Source organism: Acipenser ruthenus, chromosome 6, assembly GCF_902713425.1.
Source record: "Acipenser ruthenus chromosome 6, fAciRut3.2 maternal haplotype, whole genome shotgun sequence".
NCBI classification, from domain to species: domain Eukaryota; kingdom Metazoa; phylum Chordata; class Actinopteri; order Acipenseriformes; family Acipenseridae; genus Acipenser; species Acipenser ruthenus.
The window spans coordinates 30,374,264-30,392,872 of NC_081194.1; the positions used below are offsets into that span (position 1 = coordinate 30,374,264).

The 18,609-nt window shown below is 38.7% G+C and overlaps 1 protein-coding gene across 2 annotated transcripts in view; it reads left to right on the forward strand.

Moving 5' to 3' along the window:
- Positions 1–14,758, forward strand: part of spata17 (spermatogenesis associated 17) — a 120,229-nt gene extending 105,471 nt beyond the window's left edge. For both annotated transcript variants that reach the window (XM_034017008.3, XM_034017009.3), the window contains one exon: positions 13,406–14,758. In XM_034017008.3, the coding sequence (XP_033872899.3) occupies positions 13,406–13,486 (81 nt within the window). In that variant the 3' untranslated portion in view covers positions 13,487–14,758. The remainder of the gene's footprint in view (positions 1–13,405) is intronic.
- The last annotated feature ends 3,851 nt before the right edge of the window (positions 14,759–18,609 follow it).

Here is an 18,609-nt window from a genome sequence, read left to right on the forward strand (position 1 = left end):
GTCTTCCAATGCTAAGGCCAAACATCGCAGCACCTGGTCATGACGCCAAGTAAACCATCCTTGGCTAAGAGCCACCTTACATCCTGTCAAAATTTGCCTTAATGTTGCAGGTGATGAACACAAAGGACATGAGGGATCCTCTCCTACCCCGAGGTTTAGGTTCTGTGGTGATGGGAGAACATCATATGTTGACCTGATGAGGAAACTGATCCTGCTCTGTTCCATTCACCATAGGTCTTGCCAGCCAATCTTGCATTGTTCCACACTCTCCCATTTCATCCATTCTCCCTGCTTGGCCTGGGAAATGGCCTTTATGCACCTCATCCTCTCCTCCTGCTTTTGGACCTCGTTGACTACCAGCTTCCTCCGTTGAGCTGGGGCTGCCTTGTGCAATGTAGGAGGAGCTGAACTTGCCCCATGATATCACCTATTCGAAGGGCAGCCTTTGCATCCTCCACAGCTTTCTTTGCCGCCCACTTTCTTCCAGTTTTCAACACAGGTGCTGCCTCCCTTACGCATTTGTCGCGTGAATCTACTAATATCATTTCCAGTCGGACCTTGGCACCTTGGGGTTAGTGGAGTTGCAAAAGGCCATGTTGTTTATTGTGTAAAAAGTTAAGGTATTCATTCCTGTGTGCACTTTTTTTTCAAATAAATATTTGTATTCACAATACATGCTTTTATATGTGTGTTTATTCGATTTGCAAAATAATCCTTACTCCCCAGTATGAAAAGGGAGATAAGAAAAGGGATCACAGATGTGACTTGTGTAAATTGCGTAAACCACGTTGAAGGAGCTGGAGTCTCCTGTGGTTTCTCAGGCTGCTGTTGCAAAGAAGGTTGGCGTGTCAACATCGCAGGAGCCTCGCCTTGTGATAAGATGTGATTTTGTTCTTTTTCATTTCATGTAGAAATAAAAAAAACAGCGATTCATTTTGTTTAGGAATAAAAAAACAAAAAACAATTGACTCATATTTTAAATTATGTACTAAGCATTTAATCATAATGTGATTTCATTCTTTTTCTTTTCATTTAGAAACAAAATTTGGGACAGCCGCTTATTCGGGATATTTTTACTTCTTCCGAGGAGTCCCTATAAAGCGCCGACTGTATCCGCAAATAATATCATATTTTGCACATATACCATATAGCATAAAAGCAGTTTGTTTAGAATAGCCTAATTTAATATAATGGGACAAACACAAAATGTATAATAAGGTGGTAAGAAGACAGATTAGTAAGTCACTGTCACAGATGCTCACTTGTTACAAGTGTCAATGTGCGAGAAGTTGTTTCAGTTTGAACTGCTTAACAGGACAATACTGTACCTGTAAACTGCAGGAGTTGTATTTAAATTACTTTTTATTGTGAAATCTACGTAAAGTTTCCAAAAGTGTAATGTACAGATAAGTGAAGGTGACATTAAAAAGAAGATTTTATCAAATCATGCATGTAAATTCACTTTTAAATGTGAGTGGGCAGAAGCAATTAATAAATGCCTGATTCCCTGATTTCCCATGTTTTTTTGTGACAAATCCCCTTCCCTCACTCACCCTGCTTTCTACATCAAACAGTACCCCTCCCCCCATTTCATGGGTTTACAACATCAGTGGCAGAGGCAACTGTTATATGCCTTTCCACTGCTCACCTTGCTCCAGCTTTGTCTGGAGAAAATCAGGCAAGGACTGGGCCAAGGTGCTCTTAGTAGCCCCTTATTGGTCCATGAGACCCTTTTAAACCCTTATGCAGCTCCTGAGCGGCCAGCCGTGGAGACTGCCTAAGTGCCATGACCTGATTAGTCAGGTACGGGGGACCTTACGGGATACCGACCCTTCTAACCTGTTGCTGTGGGTCTGGCCCCTGAATGGCTGCATTTGAACTGTCTGGGTATGTCCAATAGGGTTATTGACACCTTACAGAATGCCATATGGGAGCTCCATATGCACTGCCCAGTGCGAGCCTTGGTGTACTACGTTGATAGGATGAAAAGTTGTAGGCAGTCAGAACAATGTTTTTGTGTGCTCTGGGACAAGGTCCCATGGTCAAGCCCTGTCTATACAGAGGTTGTCCAAATGGATAGCAGACACAGTCTGGACTGCCTATGAGCTGGCCAACTTGCCCCTTCCAAAAACCTCACTGCCCATTCCTTCAGGGGCATGACAACTTCGTGGGCTTTATTCCAGGGTGCATCTGTCAAGGACATTTGCAGAGCGGCGGTGTGGGCTACTCCCCATACCCTTACTAGGTTCTACAGACTTAGGTCATGGATCCTCAAAACCCTGGTTTTGGAACTAGCGTTAAGGACGGCTTCTCAGTCGACCCTTACAACACAGTCATAAAGGTGAGTTTCTCCCTCATTTTTTTAGCCCTAGCTTCTTGTTACTCGGGTTCCAAATGGTAACACACAAGGCGGCCTCGGCTTAGCCTTGTAGCATTCCGGTCAGGCTTGGGTATTGGTTAATTGGGTAATGGTTACATTTTGTACTTGAAAGGGAACGTTAGGTTATTATCATAACCCTGGTTCCCTGAAATAGAAATGTAACCATTAACCTACAAGGTTGCTGCATCCATGATTGAAGGAAAAATGACGCTGAGATCTGTGCGTGCAGTACTTTATACACTCAGGGGCATGCATGACTGTGTCACAGAGGCTCTGCTGAGCATCTTATTCAGGTTTCGGGTCTTAAAGAGCTTAATACCCATTTGGTAATTGTTACATTTCTATTTCAGGGAACCAGGGTTATGATAATAACATACTTTTCCTATTTATGTACTAATTATCACTAAAGGTATGTGTATGGGTTGTGGGTTTAGATTTGTATAAATGTTAGTTATATATTTGAGAATATTTTTGTATTATATGATTGCATGTAGAGTATATACAAAGTTAGGTTAATAACAAATTAAGAAACTAGTTTGGCAAGGTTGTTACACAAACGGGTCCAATCAATCTTTTTACAGCAGCTTAGGGGAAAAAAAAATATTAGTATTGCGTTTAGAGAAAGGGAAAGGGGTAAGGTTAGTGTTTTGAAAACTTTAACAGGCTGGGGGAAAAGGGACTTGGTCCTCTACTACTATTTGAGAAACTGTCCGTGTTTCCTGCCATCCCAGATTTCATGTTATGTATGTTTTATATAGCCCAAGTTTTACCAATATACTTTAGAATGAAGGTAGCACCTATTGAAGTAAGCTTATATTATGCCATCAATACTTAAAGCAAATTATTAAACCACCTTGCTCATTTAAAAGCAGGCTTACTATATAAGCCTGGGTCCCAAAACAAGCAACAGACCTTAATGCCAAAGTAACCTGATGTGTATCTTACATGTTCACAGTATCGTAAAGTGTATCTGCAATACAGCTTATGATGTGTTCTGCATCTGCAGGCTAGTACCCTTGTACTGTGTATACAAGGCTCTGTTGTGTGATGTGCAGGCTTGATACATTTAGTGCTGCTCTTTATGTCTGGTATCAATCAATCAACTTTTTTTTTTTTTTTTTTTTTTTTTTTAATGATATAAAGCTCATACTTAATACCTGTGTGAAGGAATTAATTCCAAACTGATTCATTTTATTATAAGCACATATCCAATTAATGTCGGTTTTAATATGCAAGGGCATTCTGCAAATAGGGACACTAAAATAAGAACTGCATTAACAAAATTAAAATGCTTAGCAAAAATGACCTCTAGTGTAAAGCATGAGAAGTATTTCTTTTTTTATTTTGTTAATGTTTGTTTCAAATCAATATTTTTCACAGCATCGGTAATGTTTATTAAATCACTGGCCACATTATACAGATACAGCTTCTGTACTTCCCAGTATAAGCTCTTGTGGTGAGATGTTTACTACAGTGGAAATAATGAATGTCTATTTTATTATTATTGAAAAATCCACATTTGACAATACTCAAGTATTCCACATTTAAGGGCAAGTCAGTTTCTCTTGCTTTTTCTCACCCTTTCTTCCTCCCACTTTCCATGGATTTGTTAGTGCTAACCAAATTGTGGCAGTGTGCAGCGACAACATGGGAGCTATGGCATGACGCAACACAAGCATTTTTCAAGCCTTTATCAAAATTGGGCTCTTTAACTATGTTACATTTGCAACACTCCACATTATTACAAAACATTTATTCCACACACCTAATTGGTCCCTGTTTAAAGGGGTACATGCTTTTCTAGGATTGGTATAGTGTTAATAAGGAAAGGTCTTCTCTCCTTTTTTAAACAGTGCTGTTTAAAGGTATATGAATGTACTTGTGGGAATTAGAATTAGAAATTACAGACCAGACCAGTAGCTAAAATAATGTAAACTAATTTCACTGGGGTCAGGGTTGGCGTCAGGGTGTCTCTATGCGAAAAGTGCGACGGAAGCATTAAGACTTGACAGGGCCCTTCTTGAAATAAGTGAAATTAATGGAGCTCTCTTCATGTACAACAAGGCCGCGGCACCCCTTTCATGCTGCTTACAGTCAGACAAAAGTCAATACTTTTTTATTACTTCATGCTGACCTACATTCTGCACTACAAGTGCCGGTCTTACTAATTGGTTTCAGTTGTGAAAAAAGTTCACCCCAAAGAAGATGGGAGCAAATAAATCAATCAGGGTTTTTTTGTTTTTTTTTACAAGGGGAACTTTGTAGATTGAATAAGTGCTCAGCTAACTATTGCATTGTATTGACAGAAAACATTGCTTTGGTATTTTGTTTATTATTACCATTATTTGGAAAAGGAGTTGATCTGGCACTTGTTTTAACCAAAGTTGGTTCAAAAAGGCTGAAAACTCAAAGGAATTGGTTTTTAACCAAGTGTACATGTACCAAAAAAGTTACACTGTGCAGACAGGAAACTTTTTTCCATGTTCATTAAAACAGAACCATCCATGGTTTTTGCAGTCACATCAAACATGAAGCAAGATGGCACTTTTTGTATTTTATACACTCCATTGATATAATCAGCAGCATCATATTTTCCAAAACACCTGGATTTTCCATGTTCACTTATATGGTCTAATCAGATTTTGTAGAATTACTGCCCTTACATCAAACTTTCATCTGTTTAGCAACTTGTGTAATTTGAAAAAGTAATTTGCAATTCAAATTGAAAACTGAGAAAGAGTCGAAAAGTTTTTCAGAGATTTTTGTTTAGTAGTTCCACATTATGAAACCTTACTACGTTATGTAGTTTACACACTTTTTTTATTTTAAACCATCCAATCCAAAACACCAGGATTTTCCATGTTCACTTATTATGTTGTGTTGAAATACAAAAGTAAAAGATTGTTCATTTCTGATTTTAGTATATAGTAAACACATCAAGACATCTATACAGTTACACAGTCATACATATACTTTAGCTGTTAACCATATAAGTGGTACCTATTTCTTTATGTTTTTAATCTGCATGTTGAAATAATATTGAAGGAACCAAGAATGTTTTTTTTGTTTTCATTTAAAATACTCACTAATGGCATAGTTATTAGGTGACATACTATTATGAATATATACACATTCTGTAAAAACAAAGTGTGGCAATTGTATTTAGAATAGAAGTAGAACCAAGCCCAAGGTGGCCCAGAGCTACTACAAGAAAGCATGTGAAGCTTGTGTAGGCACACACAGAAGAATGGCTTCACAGTGCTTTTTTTTTTTTTTTTTTAAAGAAGATAAAGCACAGCCATGGGATCACATTACATCCCTTTATGGGAAATAGAGCATATAGATGGTGCTCTCCAAAGACACATACATTGTCAGTCTTTGACCTTTTTCCAGTCCAGTCTAAGTGGAGACTCCAGACGTCAGTCAGATCATAAAAAGTAAATAGAGTATACACTGAGATCTCACTGTTGTCTGATAAGTTGCCCAAAGACAAAAAAACAATCTATATGTCTTAATGTATGGCAGCGGGGAGACCATTGGTCTCCAGGTCGGTGTTAGTCAATTCTCAAAGCAATCTTGACCTGAAACATAATCCACAGCAGATATAGAGCAGTCAGTACTACATACATCTGAGGTTTTGTTCTACTGTATAATTATTTAAAAGCTTTCCCCCTTAAGACTATTTACAGTAGATGGAATGCTTCACCAGAAAACACATGATTACGACAGACACGTCTAAGAAATATGTCTACAAGTTATAGTTTTTTGCTCATGATTATTATTCATTTAAGTGTTCATTCCCAGTATGGAAAGAGATACAGAGTATTATCCCTAAACTAGTAAAATTCTGTCTATTGCTCAAGCTAAAATAGGACGTCTTCATATTAGTTAGTTTATAATAATGATACCATACTACTTCATAATTTTGCCATCAGACTTTCAATTAAAATAAATCTTTAAGTAGATGATACTCCATAAATGTTCATGGAGTGCTGTAGTTACAGTATTCCACAAATGATATGGCCTTATAAAATTTCGTAGAATTACTGTCTTTACATCAAACTCTCATCTGTTTAGCAACTTGTGTAATTTGAAACACTAATTTGCAATTCAAATTGAAGACTGAGTAAGGGTCGAAAAATGTTTTTCAAAGATTTTTGTTTAGTAGTTACACATTATGAAACCTTACTGCATGTTATGTAGCTTACACAGAAGATAAATTAAAACAATTAAAGTATTAAGAAAGTTATATAAACAAACTGAAGAAACTAGGAGAATCTAGGGGTATCCTTACATGTGTTTACACTTTAATTGCTTACCTTTATTTTGATACCACTAACAGCTTTATCAAACTGGAGTAATCCTTCAAAGTGCACACAGTACATTTTTAAGGTCCACTTGAACCCATTTGCACCTTCTAAAGGTTACAAAAAATAGAACATTTTTAAATACTACAATCACAGCTCCTGCTTACTGGCAGAATAAATTGTTGAGAGAGCCCAGGGAGATGTACAGTAGAAACGGTGTATTGCTTCTAAAATGATTTATGTATACCTAAATATTTATTTGTTTAGCCAATAGCAATTTTCATAAAATTGTGCGTCGATGTGTGTATAATACATTAGTTTCCAGGACTGTATTTGATTACTGCATTATGTACAGAACCCTGCGTATTACCTCCTACAGTATAGAATATGATTTTATTACACAAGTTGCAAAAAAAAGCCATCTTTCATATACTAGGCTACCACTGATTTGCAGTATCTGTTGACTTATATAAGCACTGCCTGAGAGATGACAGGCAATTTGGAGTAAATGTGCCTTACAGGACTTTGAACCTTTGTTAAAGGCCAGTATATATCATTGTTCCATAAAAATACACTTGAAAACAGGGGCTTTTCGCTTATTGGCAATATATATATATATATATATATATATATATATATATATATATATATATATATATATATATATATATATATATGCTTAGCACTTCAAAATAATGTTTATTCAATACAGAACAGTTTAAATACTAATATAAACCAGTTGTGTGTTGTTCTTTTGCCCTAAATTATAAGTTAACCACGTTTATGTATGTGGGGTGCATTTGCAGCACCTTCCGTGTGAGATCCATTATTGCCACTGACAAAGGGTTATAAATGTATTCTTCCAGAATCCATTAAACTAATCTGAAGTTATATTAGAACACTGACTACTGCTATCACCACTGAGGACAATTAGTAGAACTATGTTTTGAGAATGTTGGTGATGTTCTTAGTAGTGACAGGAGTGACAGTGATCGGTGTATGTCCAACGAGTATTAAAAGATGCAATGCCTGTGTGCCATGTGCATGTTACATAAAAGCAGGACTTTCCAAAGCTCATAGCGTTTCAGTGCTGTAGGTTCAGATTGTTCAAACCACCCACATCTGTGAAATTCAGTTTAATGCTCAAGCATATTACCCTTCCCAGTCCTGTGTTAGATAATCTAGCTTGTCTTTTAACATGTAAATGTAAGAATTCAAACCAAGCTTTTTACTATCAGTAGTATATTTAGTAATGTTAATATTTATTATTAGTAGTAATATTATTTATTCTGGTATAATGGAAATGTAACCATTCATTACTGTCTCACAACGTGGATGCAGTGGTTCTACGACTGGTTCCTAAATCATCTCCACATTATACACATTTGGAAATGTATAATTTGAGAGGCCCAGTTTTTATCATTTGATTATGAAAAGATATCTTTAGCAAAAGTAAAGAGCAATATTTACAAGGACGGGTAATTCCCCTTACAGGGCAAGTAGAAATCTTTGATTGTCATACTTCTGGACTCTGACTGACAGGGGGACTGCAAACAGGCCTAGGAGCAGAGGATTTGAAATGCCCCAGTCTATGACATTAGTTTGTCCTTCCTAACAAGAGTTTCAGAAAAAAAAAACTCTTACATCTGCAATCGGTTTTGAAAAAGGCAACTTTGCTTGCTTACTAAACTTCTCTTTCCACTTTTGCATGGCACCATTATCAACATATGGCCTGACACATAATTACCAGCCTTGTAAAGGTTATATATTCTAGACAAAATCATTCTCCAGGGTGGTTATAACATGCTGCCCACACCTAGGGAGTGCCACAAGGCCCTTGGTTTCCACGGCAACTAGGCCAGTTATAAAACCTGAATCAAGTCAAACTAAAAATACCAAGACTTTTTGCAGCAGCACCAGGAGGTCAAGATTTCAGTTGTGGCTCATGCATTCATCATTAACAGACTGACTGTGCCTTGTAAAAATATATTACAGCTATGATTAAGGGCCCGAGTCAGTTCCACCACCTACACCTAAAAAAAAAAAGTTATCAGACATGGAGAGCCCACAACTTAATGGGAACAAACCCAAGTCTAGTATGTACCAGTTGTCAAAGCACCAAAGTCTGTCAAGTTAGGGCACTGCACACACCACCTAAGCAGTATTCAGAATTAGAAAATGGATCAGATATTTTCTTTAACCTGATTGGTCAATATGAGGTCCCTAATATCTGGCAAAGGACCAAAATATGTAAATACAGTGTTCATTTATGTATTTTACCTTTTTTCTGCTTGATGAAAAAAAACCTCTGTTCTAGTACACACTCTCTGAATGTTGAAAGTCTGCTTCCTCGATGGCCTATACGTTCAATCTATTTCAATTTAATATAGTAATTAAAGTTAAAAAATAAATTGAGAATAGTGTTTGTTATCAGCAACACTACAGTAACCACAACAGCAATAGCAGCTAGTCTCCGGTTTGAATGACAAGTTGTAACAACACCACAGGCCCCGTGTTCTCTTCTTTAACGCCAGGAGGCTTTGAATAAACTTGTTACTGAACAAACAGCACAACCAGCATTAACACATGTAGCACCAGATATTGTTAATTACTAAAACTTGTATTCTTTTTTTTACTTTCGCTAAGAAATCTTAGGACCTAACCGAAACTTACACAAATGCAGTCAAATCCTAATTTAAAAAAATTAAGTTACTTTTATTCTTTTACATGTTTTCAATTGTTTAAGAGGTAGATAAATTCAAAAAGGTCACAAACGATGTTTGCTTTTGTGTACAAGGTACCTAAACTGAAGAACAGCTCCATGTAAGTAGAAGATTATAGCAAAACACTTTTGCTACAAAAGATGTTTCCTATAATTTGTTTTCGAGAAATTTCGAGAAATTATAAATTTCCATTGGGGTATGTAAACTTTTGACCACAATTGTATATACAGGGCCGTAGCCAGCCATAAAAAATCACAGAGGCACTTGTCCATGCACTGCGCCAACTTTTCTGAGTTTTGTTAAGAATCTGCCCTGATTACAAAAACAGGAATGTCCTTCTGAAGTACTTATTAAGTACTTATTATGGTAATCCGAATAGTTGTATTTCCAAATCCCCCCTTTAACATGTTGTAAGCTGACAGGTATCACTTAAAACGGAAAGGAACCTGTTAAAAAGTGTACATTTCATGATGAAATTTCCTACCTATTCCATTATTTTTAATCTATGCATTTTTCGGTACCAATCAATGACCACAAGAAAGCGACTTCTGACAATCTGAATTTATTATTATTATTATTATTATTATTATTATTATTAATTAGCAGAAGCCCTTATCCAGGGTGACTTACAGTTGTTACAAAATATCACAATATAAAGTATCTCATTGCAAAATATCACATTACAGATAAGAGCATTTATAAAGTACAGTAAAATCAGTAGAAAGTAAGGTCAAATTCAAATAAGAGCAAAATAAAGAATACAGTAAATAATTACATTTAAGAGCGAATTCGACTAAGAGCAGTAAACTTATAGTAAAAATGTTTGCATATAAGAGTAAATGCCATTAAGAGCACATAATAAGTACTATACATGCATAAGAATGATTTAAAATAAAAGCAATTACAAAAAACGTGAATACAGATACCTTTGAGTAAAATCAAGTACAAGATACAGAAAATAGTTATAATTAAGAGCAATGGTAGAATACGGCAAAATATGGAGCAGTTCAGTGCAAGTACAAGATGGTACAAGTACTGATAAAGTTGGGTGACATATAGTCCATAATAGTCAAGACTTGAAGTTTATAGATGCTGTCTAAACAGGTGTGTCTTGAGGAGGCGCCGGAAGGTTGTCAGGGACTGAGCAGTCCTGATATCCGTGGGTAGGTCGTTCCACCATTGAGGGGCAAGGCTGAAGAAGGAGCAGGATCTGGAAGCAGGGGAGCGAAGGGGGGGGGGGGGGTACAGCTAATCTGCTGGTGGTGGAGCGGAGGGGGCAAGAGGGGGTGTAGGGAGAAATAATAGTCTGGAGATAGGAGGGAGCAGAAAGGTCGAGGCAGTGAAAGGCGAGTACAAGAGTTTTGAATTGGAATGCGAGCAGTGATAGGGGGCCAGTGGAGGCAGTGGAGCAGCGGTGGATCGTGAGAGAACTAAGGAAGGGAAAAGACAAGGTGAGCAGCAGAGTTTTGGGTGTGCTGGAGCGGATGGATAGCAGAGACAGGGAAGCCGGCCAGGAGGGAGTTTCAGTAGTCAAGGCGGAACAGTACCAGGGCCTGAACTAGGAGCTGAGTGGAGTAGTTGGTGAGAAAGGGGTGAATTATGCATCTGTTGCTGAGGAAGAAGCGACAGGAGCATGCCAGAGTAGAGATGTGTGCTGAGAGTAGGAGAGGGCGTGGTCGAGGGTGACACTGAGGTTCTTGGTGGATGAGGAGGGAGAGAGGGTGTTAGAATATTAGATAACTACGCATTTTACGAAGGCTAATTTATTTGCTGATCTTGGATGGAGTTTATTTTTTGAATCAACAGTATAGGCTGAGACATGGATCAAGCTGTAATAAGATTAAATCGTATTCCTTTTCTGATCAAATGAAATGTTGTCACTTCTTTACTTATAAAAGGAATACAATTTAATCTTCCTTAATATAAGTATAAGCATTAGCCTATGTGAAATGCTCAGATTAGTTTTCAGATTGTCAGGAGACACTTTCTCATTATCATTGATTAGAAATGTTACAATTAACACGTTTTAACAGGTTTCTGTTTTAAGTGATACCTGTCGGTTTAAAACATGTTAAAAAGGACATTTAAAAATAAAACTATTTGGAGAAACTTAAAGGGATCGAGCCCACCCCCAGCCACCCAGTAATTTGAGCCCTGACCGTTGCCTCTTTTGCTGAAGGAAAAACTTATGTTTTTATCAATGGTTTGTTTTTCTTCTATTAAACTAAAAGCAGTGATAAAGTAAAATACTTAAATACCTTATATAGCTATAACACGTATACAACAGCTAGCATTAATCCTAAATATGATAACTCCATTGTCTCATCTTTTTCTTAAATTTAGCAGGATAAAATATACTACTTTTATAATTTAACACAGAAATAAAAATAAAGGGTCACCAAATTAAATAAAGCTTATTTAGATATTTTTAAAGAACAAAGGTAAAATGAAACAAGGATGTAATTCTTTGTTTGATTGTTTTAGCTATTAGTATCATATACAATACTCAACTATCAATGTAAATACATTTTTAAAGGAATTAAATGGGCACATGCAAACCTAAAACTATTGTATTTAATTATTTACAAAAACAACACAAAATGTCTAAAATAAATACATTTTCTGAAACTTGAGTTTCACAAATGTGAAAATAACTAGTTCACAAATGTGTTATTCATTAACATATGTTTCTTAGAGGGTACCTGTGGTGAAAGTTATTTCAATAGAAAATATGTTTCCAAATAATTTTGTCACATTTTACAGCACCTATTTTTGTGATGGGCTATTTTATGGTGGTTCACTATGAAAGGCGCTATATAAAAATAAAGATATTATTATTATTATTATAATTATTATTATTATTATTATTATTATTATTATTATTATTTTGATGCACAAAGTGTTTAAACCTGAGTTGTACGTAAACATGGCACGGTGATGTGACATGACAGTGTTGATTTCCGCAAATTAAATCAGTTTTTTTTCTAAATGGTAACATAGTGCCTGCTTTTCATGATCGCGCTCTTGTAATCATAAACAAAGGAGCAGTGAATCCAACGAACATCTGTTTTATTTGGTATGGCCTAAGCTAACCAAGTAGATGTGAAGGGGAATTAATCAGAAACCATATTGTTCACTTTGGGATACACATGAGATGCACAGATAATTCTACTTCAGCAAAGTTTTTTACAAATTATTTGGAACAACCCTACTTATATGAAGAGGTTCACACATTTTACATACAGCACCAAACATTTGAAATAATTTCTCATTCTTGGAAAGACTAAAATTAATATGATTTTGTGTAAAATGTCATAAAGCCAGCACATGCTATTGGCCTTAAATTACACTCAGATAATGTGATATTGGCAATTAGACTGGATGACATGCTGTAATTGAATCATAAAGCAGCACTGCTTTATTACTGTTTTATTTAATATATTTTTACTAAAAACTTAGGCAAGAATGTCTTGACTTAAACTATACTAGTCCTGAAGATATAGGAAACTGTTTTATGTTTTCACTGGCAAAAACAAAATTGCAGTGATGGAACTGCAATCTTATTGGATGATTTCTATGAACAGAACAATCCATCTGGATTTATCAGTTAATGTTGCATCTTTGATTCCTACTAAAGGCAGGTAATATAAAAGAAGCAGAAATATACACAAACAAATATGCTCATATCAAAGTGAGAAGCTGTCATCTCCAGATCAGAGTTGTGAAAGTCATGCTGGGGATGGTTGACCAGCACATTTGTCGGTTTTACTGTACTATCAGAATATGGTGTATATTTAATGATTTTAACAGTGGTGGATATAAATTCCCCCAGGGACCCCCTTAACAACATTACTACTACAATATAAATGATGTAGCAGAAGGTCTACTTGAGAGCAGGCTCAGGGGGTAATTAAATAATTAAAATAGACCACTATGTCCATTTACAGTTAACCCTTTTTAATAAATCATTCTATTTTTTGTCTCTTTTCTTTCAGGACTTCAAAAGGGTGTTCACAACAGTCCAAGTCTTTGACAAGTTTGGAAAAATGTATTCCAGTGCTGGGAAGGCTGTTTGAAGAAAATATATTTTTGGCTGGAACAATTTGTGAATTTTAAACAAATAAAATAAGTAGGCCTAATCAAGGAGGAGCTTTTGTATTTTTTCTCCACCTATTTGCCTTTCTACATACTAATATTTTTAACTTGTATAACTTTGTTAATTGTGCTATTCTTTTGGTCAATTCCTAATTAAAATAAAAATAATAATAATAATAATAATAATAATAATAATAATAAAAATAATAATAATAATAATAATAATGTAAGACTTCCTTGAGTTCAGCAGTAAAATAATGTGGTTATGTGGCCCTATCGTACAATTCTTTGTCATAATTTCATGTGTGGTACCTTCTCAGGAGTTGAATTTATTTACCATAGAAATTGTTTACCACCGAATTATACTCTTGAATTCGTAAATAGCTGATTGGTACTACATGGTTACTTGTTGAAGTCTTAGTAAAGTACATCTAGTTCGTTTAAATCTAATATTAATTTTGTTAGAATTTGGAGCACTCCACTTGTATGTTTACATTCTGAAAGTTTAAGCTATTTGCTTTTAGACTATACACTGAATATGAAGACAAACCTGTAAAAGGTTACCAGATCCTTTAAAAGGCAAAAGCTTTTAAAATAACCCTGTGAAAAACAAGTGCTATAGTAATGGTTTGAAAAAGAAGATCATTTCAAACAAATTGTTTTATTTTCTAATTCAACTTTTTCACAACTACAGGATGTTTGCTTAAATCGCATTTCAAAGAGTAGTTCAAGTTTCATTTTGGGAGAAACTACTAGTAATCAGTGGAGGCTCCTTAGAGATGATAAGGGAGGCAGTGCCTTCTCAAAATGTTATGTAGCATTACAATATAATAATGTTCAATAAAACTAAATAAAATTAGTCTAAAATCTAAGAAAAATTTACATTAAGCCTGTCAACATTCCTATATTAAAGGGTACATAAGGACCTTTTTATTTTATTGTGTTACATGTTCCCATGTGTTGCTACAGCTGTTTATGTAAGGTGTGTGTATTGTTTTCATTTTTTTTTGTTTTCTTTTTTTACATTTAGACCACTTTTTTTAACCCTTTGAGTAGTACGAACGTACCGATACGTTCGCAGCTCTCTGGTCCCCAAGGAGTACGAACGTACCGGTACGTTCTGCAACTTTAAACTTGAATTACTGAGCCTACAAAACCCCTGATCACATAGTATTGTAACGTTAGGCTTCTGTAACACCTTTTATTGGTCTCTTGTGCCCTCTTCCACATTGACTGAATATTGACTGACATAAAAAATGGATAATTGCAAAGCATATGACATGGTTTATTTAGATTTCCAGAAAGCTTTTAACAAAGTCCCGCATAAAAGATTCATTCTCAAACTGAATGCAGTAGGGATTCAAGGAAATGCATGCACATGGATTAGGGAGTGGTTAACATGTAGAAAACAGAAAGTACTGATTAGAGTAGAAACCTCAAAATGGAGCAAGGTTACCAGTGGAGTACCACAGGGATCAGAACTAGGTCCTCTGCTATTCCTAATCTACATTAATGACTTAGCTTCTGGTATAGTAAGCAAATGTGTTAAATTTGAAGACGACACAAAAATAGGTGGAGTGGAGAAGCTGTTGCAGCAGCAAAGGTCATTCAAAGTGATCTAGACAACATTCAGAACTGGGCAGACACTTGGCAAATTACATTTAATAGAGAAAAGTGTAAGGTACTGCACGCAGGCAATAAAAATGTGCATTATAAATATCATATGGGAGATACTGAAATTGAAGAAGGAATCTATGAAAAAGACCTAGGAGTTTATGTTGACTCAGAAATGTCTTCTAGACAATGTGGGGAAGCTATAAAAAAGGCCAACAAGATGCTCGGATATAGGATGCTCAAGGAGGCTGTGTGGTCCAGTGGTTAAAGAAAAGGGCTTGTAACCAGGAGGTCCCTGGTTCAAAATCCCACCTCAGCCACTGACTTATTGTGTGACCCTGAGCAAGTCACTTAACCTCCTTGTGCTCCGTCTTTCGGGTGAGACGTAATTGTAAGTGACTCTGCAGCTGATGCATAGTTCACACACCTTAGTCTCTATAAGTAGCCTTGGATAAAGGCGTCTGCTAAATAAACAAATAATAATAATATATTGTGAAATGTGTTGAATTTAAATCAAGGGAAGTAATGTTAAAACTTTACAATGCATTAGTAAGACCTCATCTAGAATATTGTGTTCAGTTGCTGCAAAATTCTAAAAGGTATTGACAATGTCGACCCAGGGGACTTTTTCGACCTGAAAAAACAAACAAGGACCAGGGGTCACAAATGGAGATTAGATAAAGGAGCATTCAGAACAGAAAACAGGAGGCACTTTTTTACACAGAGAATTGGAACCAACTCCCCAGTAATGTTGTTGAAGCTGACACCATGGGATCCTTCAAGAAGCTGCTTAATGAGATGCTGGGATCAATAAGCTACTGACAACCAAACAAGCAAGATGGGCCGAATGGCCTCCTCTCGTTTCTAAACTTTCTTATTTTCATAATAAACCCAGTCACAAAAATGTCAACAGTGTTTGTAAACTGGCGAAAAATGTTTACAGTGTTTGTAAACCTCTCTCCCTCCTTACTCTTTTCTGTCCCCTCTGACCTCTCCTCACTCTCTGTTAACACCTTTGAATTTCACGCTGTCCAACTAACCTCTTCTTGTCAGCTGCTGCTAATTGTACTGTACCGTCCCCCTGGACCTCTTACTCACTTTCTCGATGAACTCTACTATCTCCTCTCCTCCCTCCCCTCTCTGACTACCCCAACTGTCCTGTTAGGTGATTTCAATATCCATCTCTCCAACCCCACCCACTCTGCCGGATTCCTCCCTCTACTTCACTCCTTCTCTCTCCATCCCCTCCTGCCCACAAAGCTGGTCATCAACTGGACCTCACCTTCTCCAGGGCCTGCCACCCCTGCACCCTCTCTTTCACCCCTCTGGACCTCTCTGATCACTATTTCATCTCTTTTTCTCTGTCTCTCCCCTCTCTCCCTACTCCACCTACCCCCAGTCACCTCCCGCCGTAACCTCCGCTCTCTCTCCGCCTCTGTCCTTGCCTCCACCGCTCTCTCTCACCTCCCTCCTATCGACTCCTTCTCCCAACTCTCTGCAGACTCTGCTACCTCCACCCTCTTCTTCTCCCTCACCCCCTCCCTCGACTCCCTCTGTCCCCTCACCTCTCGACCTGCCCGCCCCACCCCTCCCCAATCCTGGCTCTCCTCTATGCTCCACTCGGCAAGTTCCAAACTGCGCTCTGATGAAAAGAAATGGAAAAGAACCAAACTCCCTGCTGCCCTAGACCTCTACCGCTCCCTCCTCTCCTCCTTTTCCTCTCTCCTCTGCTAAACGCTCCTATTTCCAATCTATTATCCCATCCTCCACTAACAACCCCCAGAAACTATTCTCTACCTTTTCCTCCCTCCTCAACCCTCCCCCTCCAACTCCTCTGACGACTTTGCCTCTTCTCCTCTAAAATCTCTGATATCCGCAAACTCTTTAACACCTCTCTCCCCCCCCCACCCCTTCCCGCTCCAACCCCAACACCCTCTGTCTCCCCTACTAACTCACCCTCCTCCTCCTTCTCTCCCCTCTCAGACTTTGACCTCTCCTCCCTCCTCCAGGGCCACAAACCCACCACGTGCACCCTGGACCCCCTCCCCACTCACCTCTTTCAAGCTGCTGATCCTGCTCTATTCCCCTTCATCTCTTCCCTTCTCAACACCTCTCTATCTCTGGCCTCTTTCCCTCTGCCTTCAAACAAGCCTCTATCACCCCCCTCCTCAAAAAACCTACCCTCGACCCCACCTCCCTCCAGAACTACCGTCCTGTCTCTCTCTTACCCTTCATCTCTAAAACCCTCAAGCGGGCAGTACACCGCCAGCTCTCTGCTTTCCTGTCTAACCACTCTGTGATCGACACTCTCCAATCCGGTTTCCGCTCTGCTCACTCCACTGCTACTGCTCTCCTGTCACTAACTCGCTAAACTCTGCCCGTGCTGCCTCCCTCTCCTCTGTCCTAATTCTCCTTGATCTCTCTGCTGCCTTTGACACTGTCGATCACTCTATTCTCCTATCATCTCTCGCTGACCTGGGAATCTCTGGCACTGCTCAGGCCTGGTTCTCCTCCTACCTCCCCGACCGCACCTACCAGGTAACCTGGCATGGCTCAACCGCCACACCTCACCCTCTCTCAACAAGAATCCCCCAAGGATCAGTCTTGGGTCCTCTCCTGTTCTCTCTCTACACCTGCTCCCTGGGCCCCCTCGTTGCATCCTATGGTTTCTCATACCATTTCTATGCTAATGATGCTCTGATCTCCTTTTCTTCCCCTCCTCATCTCCCCCCTCCTCTGATCTCTCTATCTCCATTCCTCCGGAATCTACCACTCTCTCTCCCTCCTTCTCAGCCAAGAACCTCGGAGTAACCCTGGACCTCTACCTACTCCCAGCACATCTCCACTCTAGCACACACCTGCCGTTTCTTCCTGAGGAACGTTTGAAGAATCCGACCCTTCCTCACCAACTACTCCATGCAACTCCTCATCCAGGCCCTGGTACTCTCCGTCTAGACTATTGCAACTCCCTCCTGGCCGGCCTCCCTGCGTCCGCCACCTGTCCTCTCCAGCTCATCCAGAACTCCGCTGCTCGCCTGATGTTCTCTCTGCCACTTCTCCCACGCTACTCCACTGCTCCGCTCACTCCACTGGCTCCCGATCACCGCTCGCATCCAGTTCCAAGACTCTTGTACTAGCCTACAGATGCCTTGACCAGACTGCACCCAGCTACCTCCAGCCTCTCATCTCTCCCTACACCCCCACCTGACCTCTCCGCGCCGCCTGCACTAGAAGACTGGCTGTACCTCCTCTACGCTCCCCTGCCTCCAGAGCCCGCTCCTTCTCCACCCTCGCCCCGCAGTGGTGGAACGACCTTCCTACGGATGTCAGGACTGCCCAGTCCCAGACCACCTTCTGGCGCCTCCTCAAGACACACCTCTTCAGACAACACCTGTAAAACTCAACTCTTCCCTTCTGGACTATATAGCACTCTGCCTTTAATGCACTTTAACTTGCACTTATCTGCTCCCTATTTTACTGTACTTAATCC